Source organism: Mobula hypostoma, chromosome 17 (assembly GCF_963921235.1).
Source record: "Mobula hypostoma chromosome 17, sMobHyp1.1, whole genome shotgun sequence".
Taxonomy (NCBI): Eukaryota; Metazoa; Chordata; class Chondrichthyes; order Myliobatiformes; family Myliobatidae; genus Mobula; species Mobula hypostoma.
The window spans coordinates 61,158,407-61,176,651 of record NC_086113.1 but is presented as its reverse complement, the minus strand read 5'-3'; the positions used below and the strand labels follow the sequence as shown (position 1 = coordinate 61,176,651).

General features: G+C 43.3%; 1 protein-coding gene across 1 annotated transcript in view; it reads left to right on the top strand.

The window, feature by feature from the left end:
• znf622 (zinc finger protein 622) overlaps positions 1-18,028 on the top strand; it is a 37,364-nt gene extending 19,336 nt beyond the window's left edge. Inside the window, exons 3-7 of the mRNA XM_063069987.1 lie at positions 2,673-2,921; positions 3,424-3,586; positions 5,567-5,676; positions 11,810-11,953; positions 17,639-18,028. Coding sequence (XP_062926057.1) covers positions 2,673-2,921; positions 3,424-3,586; positions 5,567-5,676; positions 11,810-11,953; positions 17,639-17,772 — 800 coding nt within the window. The 3' untranslated portion in view covers positions 17,773-18,028. The remainder of the gene's footprint in view (positions 1-2,672; positions 2,922-3,423; positions 3,587-5,566; positions 5,677-11,809; positions 11,954-17,638) is intronic.
• The last annotated feature ends 217 nt before the right edge of the window (positions 18,029-18,245 follow it).

Sequence of the window (18,245 nt, the reverse complement as noted above, 5' to 3'; positions counted from 1 at the left end):
CAGATTCCAGCAAAAAACAATACTTATTTGCCCAATTTTGGTGTTTAACAGCTCCCAAAACCTGAACAAGTATGAATTTTCTGATTCCAGTGCTCATTTCAAAGGTTTATCATTGAACAGTGTGCTCTTACAGGGTCCAGACCTTAATAACAGTCTGCTCAGGGTCCTCATGCACTTGGAACTAAGTCTGTTGCAGTGATGGCAGACATTGAACTAATGTTTCACAGCTCCCTAGAGAGAGACGATCTTCAAGATTACCTCAGATTCTTGTGGTTTTGTGATCACCAGCTGGACAACAAGATTCTGGAGTTCATGCATTTGGTAACTGTCTCTCATCAGCTGTGGCAATCTTTGACCTTAAGAGGACAGCTATCCAAGGGAGAGAAGGAATTCAGGACTGAAGCGCTGAAGTGCACAGGCATTTCTATAGTCATAGTCATACTTTATTGATCCCAGGGGGAAATTGGTTTTTGTTACAGTTGCACCATAAATAATAAATAGTAATAGAACCTATGATGACAGTCTTAATCACTGTCTAGTGTAGAAGAAGTTGTCAACTTGCTGAAAGCAGCGCAAGACATGTCAGTGCAGTTGAATCTCAGACTACGTAAGGTCATATCCAACAGTGCTGAGGTCATGCAACATTTCTCATCCGAAGATTTGGCATAAGGTTTACAGAATGTTGATTTTAGACAGGACATCCCTCATATGCAGTGCAGTCTGGGCCTTGAGGAACTCTACCAACACCCTTGTTTTCCAGATCACTGGTACTGAAAGGGCCTATTTATCCCTCTTGGATTTGCTGCTCCAGTCAGTATCCAGGGATGCTTCACGTTGAGAGAGTTGACCTCGGACACTTGTGCATGGGATGCCCCTCTCCCTAAAGAACCAAGGGAGATTCCATGTTCATAGTAAGATCCAATGTATTAGATGGTCAACCTAGAAGAGCCAATGGACCTATGTTCACACCGTTATATATGCCACAAGCGGGTTCCAGGCTAATCAGCTCACCCTCTCCTCATGGTTAATTGGCCCAGCACTTCTTGCTGATCCCCACCAGGAACGTTATCAAGGCTGGTATTTTCGAAGTGAGAAGAGTTAAAGACTGTGCAGTAAGACTGTTTCAAGACTGGTTTCTGAGATGATCCTTCCTTTACCAAAGACTAAATGAAATGATTATTTTAGTTTTGGTTTCAGTAGTTTGAGATGCCATGGATGCCAGGTGGGGAGTGTTCTGGCTTCTAGAAGCTGCTTTTTATAATTTACTTCGTGGGTTAACTTTGATTCAATTTAAAGCCTATGTTCTCTTTTGTAGGGCAGGGCACTCCTCCAACACACACCTCCAAACTCATCTCATTGCTTGGAACACCTGACTCCAAATGGCTTTTGTAGAAGGCATTACCCCAGAGATTCACATACTTGAAACTAGACTGGGACTGTTTAAACAGTGTACTCAGTGTTGATGAGAAGAAGCACAATTGTTTCTGTTGTAATTTAGTCAGATCTTTTCTGGCACCTTTCTGTATACATGTCCTTGATGGCAGGAGGTGCTTGTGATGCATTTTAGAGTTTTGACTACCTGTTGCGAGCAGGAGTGTAATTTCCATACCATGCAGCTTCTCAGGAGGCTCTCTGCTGCGCACCTGTAGAATTATGTGAATAGGTATGTGTAGTCCAGCTCTCTTCAGCCTTCTCAGAAAGCTGAGGTGGTGGTGTGCTTTCTTGATTGTGTAGGGTGTGTTCTGGGACCATGACAGATTGTGTGAGATGCGCAATCCCAGGAGTCTGAAACTGCTTGCAGGTTTCCACTGCTGTGCCGTCGATGTAAAAAGGGGGTTGTATGGTGTGAGTTCTCCTGAAGTTGATAACCATATCCTTCGTTGACATTAAGAAAGAGTTTATTTGCCTGGCTCCAGGACTCAACAATGTGGCCACTTGGGTGTTCGGCGTACAGTCGTGTGTGTGCAGAGTGTACAGCAATGGGCTCAGCACACAGCCCAGCACGGCAGCCATGAGGAGGAAGGAGCAGTTGTACATCCTGACTACCTGAGGTCTCTTCGTTAGGAAGTCCAACCCCTAGTTGCACAGTGGTGTATTTAGACCGTGGAGTACAAGTTTGTTCACCAAGGTTTGTGTTGAATGTCAGACTGAAATCCAGAAACAGCATTCTGACGTAAGTGTCCTTGTTTTCCAGGTGTGCTAGGGCCAAGTGCATGACAGATGCTATGGTATCTGTAGTAGAGGAGTTCTGTCAGTAAGCATATTGGTGAGTGCCCATTGTAACAGGAATGGAGTTCTTGATGTGTGCTATTACTAGCCGCTCAAAGTACATCATGATGATTGGCGTCAGTGCCACTAAGTGTAGTCACTTAGTTCTGAAGGTGTAGAGTTCTTTGGTACAGGGATGATGGTGATTAATTCGAAGCCTGTGGGGGACATCAGCCTGGATGAGTGATGTGTGCTCATCCAAAGCAAGTGCCCAAAGCAGAACCACATGAGCCTAATGACAAACCACTTAGATTTCCGAACAATCAGATTGTTGGCATTTTATTGTATTTATTTGGTGCTTATACTAACACTTTGAGTTCTAGCATTTAATCTATAAATACTTTATGTTGCTGTGGCAAATCAGTTAAGTTATAATTAACTTTGCTTTTCACTCTTTCCATTAGGTGATTGGGAGGATATAGACTCTGCTGATGAGGTAGAAGATGAATTAGAAGAAAATGAGGAGAGCGAAGTTGATAAAGGGTTGAGGGTAGACTCTCCACCTGCCGCCTTTCCAATCACAGACTGCCTATTCTGCTCTCACCATTCACGAACTCTGTTAAAAAATGTGAATCATATGACAAAATCCCATGGTTTCTTTATCCCCGATATTGAATATTTAGTGGATCTAAGGGGGCTGATAAAATACTTGGGTAAGTATCACAGAGTTTCAAGTTATGGTAAATTCAAGAGCTTCTATACACAGACAGCCCCTGTGTTACAGTAATTTGGACAAAAAAACTTTGTCATTACAGAATTCACAAATCTCTACTAAAGATCTAAGATATAAAATAAAGATCTCTTGGAATTTGTATGTCAACTTTTTTTTAGCTCTGACATAAGCATAAATGTTACGGCTTGTGTAATGGAAAATCACAATATGCGTGATTTTCTGGGAACATGAATCCCCTCCCCACCCTGTTATGTATGGGTCATCTACATTAAAGCAGTTAACAATTGAGGTAAATTATTTTGAATGTTGTTACTGTCAAAACTAAGATTGGATATTTATGCAAAATTATATATTTTGGAGAGGAAGTTTATCTTTTTGAAGTCACTTTATATCATATACTGAAGCTACTTGAGATCCTGTAGGCTTTGGGGTGGCTAGCTGAATACTGGTAATGCATGCATGCATCTTTCTTTTTGTTTTAGGAGAAAAAGTTGCTGTAGGAAATATCTGCCTGTGGTGCAATGAGAAGGGACGGTCTTTTTATTCACTCGAAGCTGTCCAGGCTCACATGGTTGACCGCAGTCACTGTAAACTGTTCACAGATGGTGATGCTGCTATTGAATTTGCAGACTTCTATGATTTCAGGTACTAACACATTTTGGGCTTTAGAAAATGTTTGATATTTACATATATTTGTCAGAAAATTGTGCTGTTTTTGGCAGAAGCCAAGATACTATTAGTTTTACTAGAAGGAGTAATAAATGTACAATGTGTGGACATGCTGTCTAAATCACAATATCCCTCAGTATCCAGGTGAAGCTTTCAGTTGCTTTTAATATTTGTTTACTAGGAGAGGAAAAAACACCTGGATTGCTTACTACTTATTTACACACTTACAGCTTTTGCATCTCCATTCACTGTAATACCCCTGTAGTTTAATTTTCAAACTGTACTTCAAGTTGCTTTTTGCCCTCTTCACCCCCCCCCCCCAATGTCTTCAGCATCTTCCATTCTTGTAATTTCCTTATAAATGTGACTTTGGTCTTGCAAACCAGGACCAGACTTGAGAATATCTGCTGCATTTTCAGCTTGACCATGACTACTATTGAAATCTCTTAAAATCCATCCTGTAGTGTAAAATATCACCAAGCTTCTTTTCCTTAAGCTTAAACTTACCCTAAGCTTCTCCTTTGCCCTCAGCACTTTGACCTCCTAGTCTGAGAGAATTTTCTGAGGTAATTTTCCCATTACTATTTATTTCCTTTGTTATCCCTCGTTATTTCAACAGGATAATCACTTGTTCTTGTTCATTCTCATGAATTCCAACTCTCCGATTTTCTTTACAAATTTAATGAGCTGCACCATCTTCTCCCATGACTCCTTTTCTGTGAAACCTCTGATCACACTGCTTCCTTTCCTAATTTCCAAACTGGCTGACATAAAAATGGCAGGTTCTTCATGGGTATCGCCCATCCCTGCTTCCCAAGAAATGGGACTGAATGAAGCCAGGTTTAATATTCAGAGGACTGATATCACTGTGCTCTTCAGTCAGCTTGGTTGGTACCACGCATGATATTTTCCACCTAGAGGAACTTGTCCAGTGTTTTTTTTTTAGAATGCTATCACCTGTCTTCACTCTCTTCTGTTTCCATCCTTTCTGTCCTGAAAACTTCAGCGCAGTCATTCTATAGCATTGAAATTGCAAGAGATCTGTGACAATGAACTGTGTGCTTATCTCTTCTGCTCTGTGTTCAAATATTGTGGTGGTTGGTTACACCAGGCAGAATCTTGCCAACAATGGGGACAGTTTGTACAGGAACTGCTGCTGTTCAGCCGTTCAAAATTAATTATGTCCTGGACTTGCGTGTACACACTGAGTCTTCAATTAACTGAGTGGATCAGGAGAGCAGTTCTATCACAGCTCTCCATTGCTGAACTTGGTCTTGTTAACACAGATTCCAAGATGGCTTTGATTTCATTGGACATTCTAGGCCTGCAGATTAGGTGACAAAAAGGAATTTGTTATTTTTAACAATCATACTTCAGTTTATTCTTTTAATTATCCCCAATTGCTTTTGTTTTGTTAAAGTTTCTATTAAATTATAGAGAGTAACAGACAGAAATGCTGGAGGAACTCAGCAGGCAGCATGTATGGATTGCAATAAAGAATCAATGTTTCAGTCTGAGACCCTTTATCAGGATTAAATTATTCATTAATTTTTGATGGATGTTAAATGTGTCTGAATAATAGAGATGTTTTAAAAGACAGTTGAAATCCATGAGGGTTCTACAAAGGGCAGAGTTTCACCTCCAGGTTTGTCTTCTGTTGAAGACTGTCGGGCGTTCTAGAGTCTTGTCTAACACCTCATCGGTGTTGGAAGTGCTAAGTTTGGAAAGCTATTTCCATGATTAAAATGGAATCAGAAGTAACTTTCAGATTGGAAGTTGGGAAGTACTGTACACAGATGGCAGTAGAAGTTTTGAGCAAACTTCATAATGTGGTTTGACACTTTGTCAGTGATTAAGGGAGAAGGGAGTTAAGTCACATCAACTATATCGTTAAATGATGAACATGCTCAAGAGTGTATATTCCTGGTCCTTAAAAATTGTTTGTTTTTTGTGTAGTGAAAGTTATCCTGATCACAATGGAGAAGATGTTGCAATGAAAACTTCAGAGGTACCTTGTAGAAATCTGGAATATAATGAAGAAACAATGGAGCTTGTACTTCCTTCTGGTTGGTACAAAGTCATGAATCATTTTTACCAAGCATTTGTTTATCTGCATTAGGCCATGTAAGTCCATCTTTAAATGAATAAAATTGAAAGGGTTAGGGATACCACCTCAATAGATAATGCTACTTTGCATAAATTGTTATGAACAAAATACCACTATTTGTAGGAAAAGCTAAAGACTCCAGCCAGATCTGTGAGGCATTTCTCAGGTACCATGAACCTAAGGAATGCAGGCAGGCATAGGCCATACATGATGGCTTCATTAATAGGATCATGATTAATCATGACCTTGGCCCCACTTCCCTGCTTTCTCCCCCATGAAGTTCAGTTTTCCTATGAACAGTGCCTGAAATTGTTTTCTAGTTGTAGAATCCCCAAGGGGTCAATATCTCAATATCCATCCTTTCAATCCCCCAATAGTTTTAATTTTGACGCATTTAATTTAAAAACGAAATAAACTGTGTGTGAAACCTACTGTGGCATTTGTATTCCACTTTCAGTGTGTGCATAAAAGTTCAAAAGTTCTATGGATTCTGGTTTCTTGAGCTTTGATTAAAACATGGTTTAATATGGCAAACAACAAGAATTCTGCAGATGCTGGAAATTCAAGCAACGCACATCAAAGTTGCTGGTAAACGCAGCAGGCCAGGCAGCATCTCTAGGAAGAGGTACAGTCGACGTTTCAGGCCGAGACCCTTCGTCAGGACTAACTGAAGGAAGAGTTAGTAAAAGATTTGGAAGTGGGAGGGGGAGGGGGAGATCCAAAATGATAGGAGAAGACAGGAGGGGGAGGGATGGAGCCAAGAGCTGGACAGGTGATTGGCAAAGGAGATATGAGAGGGTCATGGGACAGGAGGCCCAGGGAGAAAGAAAAGGGGAGCGGGGGCCCAGAGGATGGGCAAGGGGTATAGTCAGAGGGAGAAAAAGGAGAGTGAGAGAAAGAATGTGTGTATAAAAATAAATAAAGGATGGGGTACGAGGGGGAGCTGGGGCATTAGCGGAAGTTAGAGAAGTCAGTGTTCATGCCATCAGGTTGGAGGCTAGCCTGACGGAATATAAGGTGTTGTTCCTCCAACCTGAGTGTGGCTTCATCTTTACAGTAGAGGAGGCCGTGGATAGACATGTCAGAATGGGAATGGGATGTGGAATTAAAATGTGTAGCCACTGGGAGATCCTGCTTTCTCTGGCGGACAGAGCGTAGGTATTCAGCAAAGTGGTCTCCCAGTCTGCGTCGGGTCTCGCCAATATATAGAAGGCCACATCGGGAGCACCGGACGCAGTATATCACCCCAGCTGACTCGCAGGTGAAGTGTCGCCTCACCTGGAAGGACTGTCTGGGGCCCTGAATGGTGGCAAGGGAGGAGGTGTAAGGGCATGTGTAGCACTTGTTCCGCTTACAAGGATAAGTGCCAGGAGGGAGATCAGTGGGGAGGGATGGGGGTGGACGAATGGACAAGGGAGTCGCGTAGGGAATGGGAGGGAAAGATGTGCGTAGTGGTGGGATCCCGTTGGAAGTGGTGGAAGTTATGGAGGATAATATGTTGGACCCAGAGGTTGGTGGGATGGTAGGTGAGGACCAGGGGAACCCTATTCCTAGTGGGGTGGGACCACAACACGGTTTTATCCCCCCTTGTTCAATCCCTTCTTACCTATGTTTGTGACACTTCTCACGCTCTTAAACTTTTCGATGATTTTAAGTTCCCTGGCCCCCACCGCTTTATTTTCACCATGGATGTCCAGTCCCTATATACTTCCACCCCCCATCAGGAAGGTCTCAAAGCTCTCTGCTTCTTTTTGCATTCCAGACCTAATTCCAGACCCTGTACCACCACTCTGTGTCTAGCGGAATTAGTCCTTACTCTCAATAATTTCTCCTTTGGCTCCTCCCACTTCCTCCAAACTAAAGGTGTTGCTATGGGCACCCGTATGGGTCCTAGCTATGCCTGCCTTTTTGTTGGCTTTGTGGAACAATCTATGTTCTGTGCCTATTCTGGTATCTGTCCCTCACTTTTCCTTTGCTACATCGACAACTGCATTGGCGCTGCTTCCTGCACGCATGCTGAGCTTGTTGACTTTATTAACTTTGCCTCCAACTTTCACCCTGCCCTCAAGATTACCTGGTCCATTTCCGACACCTCCTTCTCCTTTCTAGATCTTTCTGTCTCTGTCTCTGGAGACAGCTTATCCACTGATGTCTACTATAGGCCTGCTGACTCTCACAGCTATCTGGACTATTCCTCTTCTCACCCTGTCTCTTGTAAAAATGCCATCCCCTTCTCGCAATTCCTCCGTCTCTGCCGCATCTGCTCTCAGGATGAGGCTTTTCATTCCAGGACAAGGGAGATGTCCTCCTTTTTTAAAGAAAGGGGCTTCCCTTCCTCCACCATCAACTCTGCTCTCAAATGCATCTCCCCCATTTCACGCACATCTGCTCTCACTCCATCCTCCCGCCACCTCACTAGGAATAGGGTTCCCCTGGTCCTCACTTACCACCCCTCCAGCCTCCGGGTCCAACATATTATTCTCCATAACTTCTACTACTTCCAACGGGATCCCACCACTAAGCACATCTATCCCTCCCCCCCCCCCCGCTTTCCGCAAGGATTGGTCCCTACGCGACTCCCTTGTCCATTTGTTCCCCGCATCCCTCCCCACTGATCTCCCTCCTGGCACTTATCCTTGTAAGCGGAACAAGTGCTACACATGCCCTTACACTTCCTCCCTTACCAGCATTCAGGGCCCCAGACAATCCTTCCAGGTGAGGCGACACTTCACCTGTGAGTCGGCTGGGGTGATATACTGCATCTGGTGCTCCTGATGTGGCCTTCTATATATTGGCGAGACCGGATGCAGACTGGGAGACCGCTTTGCTGAACACCTACGCTCTGTCCACCAGAGAAAGCAGGATCTCCCAGTGGCCACACACATCCCATTCCCATTCTGACATGTCTATCCATGGCCTCCTCTACTGTAAAGATGAAGCCACACTCAGGTTGGAGGAACAACACCTTATATTCCATCTGGGTAGCCTCCAACCTGATGGCATGAACATTGACTTCTCTAACTTCTGCTAATGCCCCACCTCCCCCTTGTATCCCATCCGTTATTTATTTTTATACACACATTCTTTCTCTCACTCTCCTTTTTCTCCTTCTGTCCCTCTGACTATACCCCTTGCCCATCCTCTGGGTTCCCCCACCCCCCCTTGTCTTTCTCCCTGGGCCTCCTGTCCCATGACCCTCTCATATCCCCTTTGCCAATCACCTGTCCAGCTCTTGACTCCATCCCTCCCCCTCCTGTCTTCTCCTATCATTTTGGATCTCCCCCTCCCCCTCCCACTTCCAAATCTTTTACTAACTCTTCCTTCAGTTAGTCCTGAGGAAGGGTCTCGGCCTAAAACGTCGACTGTACCTCTTCCTAGAGATGTTGCCTGGCCTGCTGCATTCACCAGCAACTTTGATGTTTAATATGGCACTGGTGATGCCCAGTGACTACCTATTAATGGCAAAAAAACAAAATAAAATTACTAAATACTTCATTAATAACAATCAATGCTAACAATAGAGAGGCACAGGCAAAAAGTGGTTGAGGCAAGCCAAGGCGGAGGTAGGGTCGAAGCAGAGTCAAGGCAACTTCGTGGTATCTCCCAAGAGTGAGGAAAGTCCCAATGTTTGATTGATTTAAGTGCCGAGCCGAATTGGAAAGGATGTGTACAGGCTGAATCATGGTGGTGGGGTTCAGGTCCCAGAGCAGTCCAGGAGCGAGGAGCGACCCGATGTTTGGATAAGTTACGCGCCGGGCCAGATTGAAAAGGTCAGGGTGGTGGGAACGAAGGCAAGGCAAGAGCGTTGCTCCCTGCTCTGTGACATTTACTCAGCTCGGCACTGAACTGAGGCTGTGGCCTACTCCACCTGCAGTGATGCCTGGCTTCGTGTCTTTTTGTAAAACTTTAGGTTTGATGTTATTTGCTTACTTATATTGTTTGCATGATTTGTTTTTTTTTCTCTCTGAGGATTGGCTTTTTTTAAAAAGGGGTTCTTTTGAGGTTTCTTCGTTATTGTGGCTGCCTGTAAGGAGAGGAATCTCAGGGTTGTAGAATATATACATATTTTGATAAATATACTTTTAAAATGTTCAAGAAACTCTGGGTCAGACAGCATCTTCAGAGAGAAATAGACAGTCAGTCCTCTTGACCCAAAGTATTGATTTTCCACTTTCACAGATTGTCACAGATGCTGCCTGGCCTGCTAAGTTCCTCCAGTATTTTTTGAGTTGTTCCATATTTCCAGAATCTGCAGTCTCCCTGGTGTCTACATTATTTGATTAGTTTTCTCTTGTCCTTTATCCCAACTGTTTCCTTCATTCTTACCAAGCAATGGTTTGATTGTAGTTTGATTGAATCTGTATTCTTACTTTTTACATACACTACACCAAGGTTGTTAAGTAAATATTAGTAGTACTTAAGTGATTCAAACCAGTCTTGGTGGTTCCTGCTCTTATGGCCGATGGATTGGGCTGCTGCCCCATAGAGCGCAGAGCTGATATAGGTCCACTGTTGTTCCATGGTATTTCCTGAGCTTAGACAAGGCTCCAACTCCCATAGTTTCTCAGCTAGGATGTGTCGAAACTCACTTCTTGTTCTGTGTTTCTCAGGCGGTTGCAATTTAGTCGCTTTTTATTAGGTTTTTGCAGCCGCAAAGGGGGACGCACTTTCATATGGAGCTTGGCCACAATCATACGGTGGTCAGTCCAGCACTTTGCACCTCTCATGGCACAGGTGATAAGAACATCCTATGTCTCACAATGATGACGTTGATCGTGTGCCAATGTTAGAGCGAGGGTACATCCACGAGGTCTTATATTTTGCCTTCTGCTGGAAGGCGGTGTTGGTTATGGTAAGGTTCTGCTCAGAGCAAAGAGTAAGTAGCCTCATGCTATTTGCATTCACCTTGCCAATGCCATGCCTACCTAGCACTCCACTCCATATCCTGTTGTTCTGTTCCACCCTGGCGTTGAAGTCCCCAAGCAAAAGGACCTTATCATTCTTAGGGATCCGGCAAAGAGCTTCATCCAATGTCTGATAAAAAGCCAGCCTTGGCCTCATTCTCAGATGGCAAAGTTGGTGCATAGGCACTGAGAAGCATGGCATAACGTTTCTTTGCTGGGGGATATGAAGGGTCATTAGTCTTTCACTAATGCCAACAGGTGTTTCTGTAGGACTTGGTAGAAAAGTGTTCTTGATGGCCAAGCCTACTCCGTGGAGATGTTGTCCACCTGGGGGGAAACCTTTCCAGAATAACTCAGACACCATCCACAACCTGCTTAAGGACTTGCACAAAGCACACTGAGCAACTTTAGACAACCCGTCATCCACCAGCATCAGATAGCATTGGCAGGCAGCTCGGAGGAAAGTGCAAAAGGCAATACGGGCCGTACAAAATGAGTGGTGGACTGAAAAGGCACATGAAATCCAGTCCTTTGCCGATAATAATGACATGCATAAATTTTACAATGCTGTCAAAACCACCTACGGCCCAATAAATCGATGCGTTACTCCCCTGAAAACAGCAGATGGTCTAACACTTCCAAAGAATCAAAATACCATTCTGCTGAGGTGGGCTAAGCATTTTAACACCCTGCTTAATCAGGACTCTGACGCAGTACCTTAGTGATTAAAAATACTTAATTTTTGAGATGATGGGTAGAATATGTCAGTGACTTGTATTTTCTAGGTTTGGACCTAAAATATCGACTGCATTAATTGACAATGTTGGAATTGGTCCTTGATAATGCACTGCAAGTTCAAGCAGGAAATAATAATGCTTTTTAATTAAAAATACCTAAATTTTGAGAGGCATTGATGTGGAACACTTGATTGTTAATTTGACGATACTAATTTTGCTGGGGACTAATTTTGCAACACTTGGTTGTTAATTTGACTATACTAATTTTGCTGGGGACTAATCTTGCAACACTGGGTTGTTAATTTGACTATACTAATTTTGCTGGGGACCAATCTTGCAGGTAAACAGTACAATCACACAATTTAAAAATTCTGCAAACCCGTATATTGCATCAAACTGAAATATTCATTGCCACTGATTTAACCACCTTTCTTTCTGTATTGAATCTCAGGTGCTAGAATTGGTCACCGGTCATTGCTGAGATACTATAAACAACACTTTGGTACCTCTAGAGCAGTGGCTATGACTGGAACTCGTCGTGTCCTGGGAAGATTGCTACAGCAGTACAAGGCTCTTGGTTGGACAAGTGAGACTGGTAGGTGTCTTCATGCCTCCTGTGCAGTAATCTCAATCTTTTGCTCTTTTCAGCCATGAAAAATCTAAGCTATCGTTTATAGATGTATCTTTCAGAAATTATTCACTGTCCATCTTGAAGTAATCGATATAGATATGACTTTTCTATTGTATAGTTACTGCCTATTATGCTGCTGGCATTTAGGGAAGCAATGAAGTTGTTTCCATTACAATTTATTTGACCAGTCAGGGTTGTTGGCCCTGAGCTGAACCCCCAAACCTGGAGGACTGATGGACCACTCACAGCCTGTACTCTAGCCTTTGACCTGTTTGGCATGGGTGACCCTACCAAGAGTCAAAGCACAAGGCCCTGACTCCAGCCAGCATAGCGCTTCTAGTCATTGAGGCATGCAAGTCTCCAACCCCTATGACAAGGTTGTGGTCCTCTTGGAGATTTCCATTGTATAAATTATATAAAATGTTAATGAGGTCATTCAGACCAAGTAACACACAAAAAGAGGAAATCAGCGGGTCAGGCAGCATCTAGGAGAGAAATGACTTGATATTTTGGTCAAGACTTTTGATATGAACTGAAAGATAGAGGTGAGATAGCCAGTACAAAAGGGTGGAGTTAGGTGATAGATGGATCCAATTGAGATGGAGAGAAAGACATGGGGGAAGGGAGAATGGAAATAGCGACAGAGGGTGGGAGGTGATAGGTGGAAGTGACAAAGGCTGAAGTAGTCTTCTAACATGTATACTGCTGCCCTATGTTTTGCCATTCTATCAACTTCATCTCATCCTTTTAACATAGCTCTGACTCAATAGACAATAGGTGCAGGAGTAGGCCATTCGGCCCTTCGAGCCAACACCGCCATTTACTGTGATCAGTATCCAGTTCCTGCCTTATCCCCATAACCTTTGATTCTGCTATCTTTAAGAGCTCTATCTATCTCTTTCTTGAAAGGATCCAGAGACTTGGACTCCACAGCCTTCTGGGGCAGAGCATTCTATATATCCACCACTCTCTGGGTGAAAAAGTTTTTCCTCAACTCCGTTCTAAATGGCCTACCCCTTATTCTTAAACTGTGGCCTCTGGTTCTGGACACCCATCAGCGGGAACATGCTTCCTGCCTCCAGCGTGTCCAATCCCTTAATAATCTTATATGTTTCAATACGGTCCCCTCTCAGCCTTCTAAATTCCAGAGTATACAAGCCCAGTCGCACCAATCTTTTGACATATGACAGTCCCGCCATCCCGGGAATTAACCTTGTGAACCTACGCTGCACTCCCTCACTAGCAAGAATGTCCTTCCTCAAATTTGGAGACCAAAACTGCACGCAGTACTCCAGGTGTGGTCTCACCAGGGCCCTGTACAGCTGCAGAAGGACCTCTTTGCTGTTGTACTCAATTCCCCTTGTTATAAAGGCCAGCATGCCATTAGCTTTCTTTACAGCCTGCTGTATTTGCATGCTTGCTTTCAGTGACTGATGTACAAGAACACCTAGATCTCGTACTTCCCCTTTTCCTAACTTGACTCCATTTAGATAATAATCTGCCTTCCTGTTCTTACCACCAAAGTGGATAACCTCACATTTATCCACATTAAACTGCATCTGCCCACTCACCCAGCCTGTCCAAGTCACCCTGCATTCTCATAACATCCTCATCACATTTCACACTGCCATCCAGCTTTGTGTCATCGGCAAATTTGCTAATGTTACTTTTAATTCCCTCATCTAAATCATTAATATATATTGTAAACAGCTGCGGTCCCAGCACTGAACCCTGCGGTACCCCACTGGTCACTGCCCGCCATTCGGAAAGGGACCCGTTAATCGCTACTATTGGCTGTTTTCTGTCAGCCAGTCAATTTTCAATCCATGTCAGTACTCTGCTCCCAATACCATGTGCCCTAATTTTGCCCTCTAATCTCCTATGTGGGACTTTATCAAAGACTTTCTGAAAGTCCAGGTACACTACATTCACTGGCTCTCCCTTGTCCATTTTCATAGTTACATCCTCAAAAAATTCCAGAAGATTAGTCAAGCACGATTTCCCCTTTGTAAATCCATGCTGACTCGGACCGATCCTGTTACTACTATCCAGATGTGTCGTAATTTCATCTTTTTATAATTGACTCCAGCATCTTTCCCACCACGGACGTCAGGCTAACCGGTCTATAATTCCCTGTTTTCTCTCTTCCTCCCTTCTTGAAGAGTGGGACAACATTAGTCACCCTCCAATCCACAGGAACTGATCCTGAATCTATAGAACATTGGAAAATGATTACCAGTGCATCCACGATTTCTAAAGCCTTAAGTACCCTGGGATGCAGACCATCAGGTCCCGGGGACTTATCAGCCTTCAAACCCAACAGTGTATCCAACACCATTTCCTGCCTAATATAAATTTCCTTCAGTTCATCCAATACCCTAGGTCCTTTGGCCACTATTATATCTGGGAGATTGTTTGTGTCTTCCCTAGTGAAGACAGATCCAAAGTACCTGTTCAACTCGTCTGCCGTTTCCTTGTTCCCCATAATAAATTCACCCGTTTCTGTAACTATTTTTTTTCCTTTTCACATACATAAAGAAGCTTTTACTATCCTCCTTTATATTCTTGGCTGGTTTACCTTCGTAACTCATTTTTTCTCCACGTATTGCCTTTTTAGTTACCTTCTGTTGCTTTTTAAAAGTTTCCCAATCCTCCGGCTTCCCACTCGTCTTTGCTATGTTATACTTCTCTTTTATTTTTATACTGTCCATTACTTCCCTTGTCAGCCATGGCCTCCCCTTACTCCCCTTACGATCTTTCTTCCTCTTTGGAACGAACTGATCTTGCACCTTCCGCATTATTCCCAGAAACACTTGCCATTGCTGTTCCACTGTCATCCCTGCTAGGGTATTGTTCCATTGAACTTTGGCCAGCTCCTCCCTCATAGCACCATAGTTCCCTTTGTTCAACAGTAATACTGACACTTCCGAGTTTCCCTTCGCCCTCTCAAATTGTAGATTGAAATTTATCATATTATGGTCACTACCTCCTAATGGCTCCTTTACCTCGAGGTCCCTGATCAAATCCGGTTCATTGCACAACACTAAATCGAGAATTACGTTCTCTCTGGTAGGCTCCAGTACAAGCTGTTCTAAGAATCCATTTCGGAGGGACTCCACAAACTCCCTTTCTTGGGGTCCAGTACCAACCTGATTCCTCCAGTCTACCTGCATGTTGAAATCCCCCGTAACAACTGTAGCATTACTTTTGCGACATGCCAGTTTTAACTCTTGATTCAACTTACACCCTACATCCAGACTACTGTTTGGGGGCCCGTAGATAACTTCCATTAGGGTCTTTCTACCCTTAGAATTTCTCAGTTCTATCCATACTGACTCTACGTCTCCTGATTCTATGACCCCCTCGCAAGGGACTGAATATCATTCCTCAACAACAGAGCCACCCCACCCCCTCTGCCCATCAGTCTGTCCTTTCGATAGGACGTATACCCTTGAATATTCATTTCCCAGGCCCTGTCCACTTGAAGCCATGTCTCTGTTATTCCCACATCATACTTACCAATTTCCAACTGTGCCTCAAGCTCATCCATTTTATTTCTTATACTCTGTGCATTCATATATAATACTTTTAATTCATTACTCCCCTCACCTCCCATATCGATTCCTATTTCACTTGGCCATACTGTATGATCCCTTCTTGAGCTTTCTGCTCTGTTGATTCTGCTGTCTTTCTTAACTTTTCTTATTCTCACTTTCCCTTTATCTCCATCCTTATGTTTCCAGTTCATCCCCCCCCACCCCCCCCACTACTTAGTTTACCCGTGTTGCAGAGGCAAACCTGCCTGCCAGAATGCTGGTGCCCCGCTTATTAAGGTGCAACCTGTCCCTTTTGTACAATTCATCCTTACCCTGAAACATACCCCAGTGGTCCAAGAATGTAAATCCTTGTTTCCTGCACCAGTTCCTCATCCACACATTCAGATCCATTATCTCCCTGTTCTTGCCCACTCCAGCATGAGGAACTGGAAGCAAACCGGAGATAACCACCCTGGAAGTCCTGCTTTTCAGCCTTCTTCCGAGTTCTCTGAAGTCATGCTGTAGAATGTCTTTCCTCTTCTTCCCCACGTCATTTGTGCCGACATGCACCATCACTTCCTGATGTTCACCTTCACTCTTGAGGATTCCCTGCAATCGGTCCGTGACATCCTGGATCCCGCACCAGGGAGGCAACACACCATCCTTAAATATCGCCTGTTGCCACAGAAACTCCTTTCTGTACCTCTCACTATGGCGTCCCCTAACCACGGCTCTGCCTGACGTCTGTTTCCTCGGCTTTGCTTCAGCGCCAATTGTTGATTTGCAGACCTGACCGCCTCTCAGGCTGGCATCATCCTCTGTCCCGACAGCTTCCAAGAGGGTGAACCTGTTTACGAGAGGCACATCCCCCGGGGTCTCCTGTGCTTTTTCCTTGCTTATCGTCGCCCCCCTTCTCCCTTCCGGTATCCTCGGTGTAACGACCTCACTGTAGGTCCTGTCCAGAAAACTCTCGTTTTCCCGGATGAACCTAAGGTCATCAAGTTGCCTCTCCAGAAAGCTGAATCTGGACACATTTTCCGCAGGTGTAGGAGCCAGAGGCACTATCAGTGTCCCTGACCTCCCACATCGTGCACGCAGCACACTGAATCAGCCTAGCGGTCATCTCTTCACCACTTCTCACCCTCTCCAACTGTGGCGTAGTCTCCTCTCTCAGCCTCTGCTCGCCGAAGCCTCTCGAGCCAAAGCACAAACTGCTGTCTTTTAAATACTCCCGCTGCCTCATGGACTGACTTTCACGTGCTTGCGCAGTCCTGTCCCGATCAACCGCCGAGAAAAATGTTTTCCTTCATCCAGTTACCTACCTGCTTGCTGAGCTCTGTGTGATTTCTGTCCTACATCCAATAGATCTCACAGCTCAAATAATAACAAGATGTTAATTTTGGTAAGTGCAGGAAGATGGGCTCATAAACAATGTAATTAAATCATGCCTTCCATTAAATAATCACCAAGAGTATACTTGCAACCTGAATAAATAATTTACTTTTTCCGTAACAGTGAGCTACTCCAATAGAGGAGGCATCTATCACAAAAATATTCAACTATTGATTTTCTCAGGATAATGTATTGTATTTTGTTAACCTTCTAAAATTGAGTTTTTAAGCTTCACAGATTTTTAATTTTGGAAAAAATCTTTTGTTTTGCAAGCTAGTGCTGTATATTACGTAAGTGACTAGTAATTTGAGCTGTGGCGGGGGAGTGGAAGTTATCTTTGTTAGGGAGTACATTAAATCCATGGTATTATGTTTCATTTAAGCTATTGGTTCGGAACGCTGTTAGCTTCAATTGTTTGCATGACTTGTTTTTTTTCTTGTGTATAGTGTGTTAGTCTTTTTATCGTTACTTTTTTTTGTTAATTGGGTTCTTTTGAGTTTCTTGCTTTGTGGCTACCTGTGAGCAAACAAATCTCAAGATTGATACATTCTCTGATATTAAATGTACTTGAATCTATTAGTGTTACTTGTATTCCTAGTAGGTGCTTAGACAGATAATTACCTAAATTTCTTCAGAGAATTAATTTAATTTCTGAGGTGTTTCCAAGTATGTGGTAACTCTCATGGTTTACATCATCAACTGTTGTTTCCTCCTTTATTAGCTAAAGAAGCATCACAGAGAAAGGAGCGTGATATGCAGTATGTGCAAAGAATGAAATCGAAGTGGATGCTAAAGACAGCAACGTCCAACAATGCAACAAAGCAGATGCACTTTAGACCGCAAGTTATATTCTAGAAACTGGACTGTAGTTATCAGGTTGATGATGAGATGATATCAACATCAATAATTGACTGATTTTTTTCAAGTTGCATTGTGGGGGGATTTGGGTATTTTTGTTTCTTTTACATATCACTTTCAGATCTTAAAATGTTGGGAATTGTAAAACCTCAAACCATTTCCTTTAACTTGTGTTCTACAGCACGCTGCTTATTGTAATTCAACTCAATTTTAACACAAAATAAATGTTCGACATTGTACATGCCATAATTTAGTTGTTTAAAAACTGGAACACCAAAAGTAATGACCTTTAGATGAGCAACTAATATAGTTCTGCTCTATTACATTTGTATCTTTTCTAATTAATGTTAAAGTTTATCTGTTATCTCTCTGCATCTTTTACTCTTAAGGTAACTCATAGTATAAGTGTGTCAGTGTAATTGAAATAACCCATGAACAAATATCCAAGCAGAAATCATCTATTTCACTGA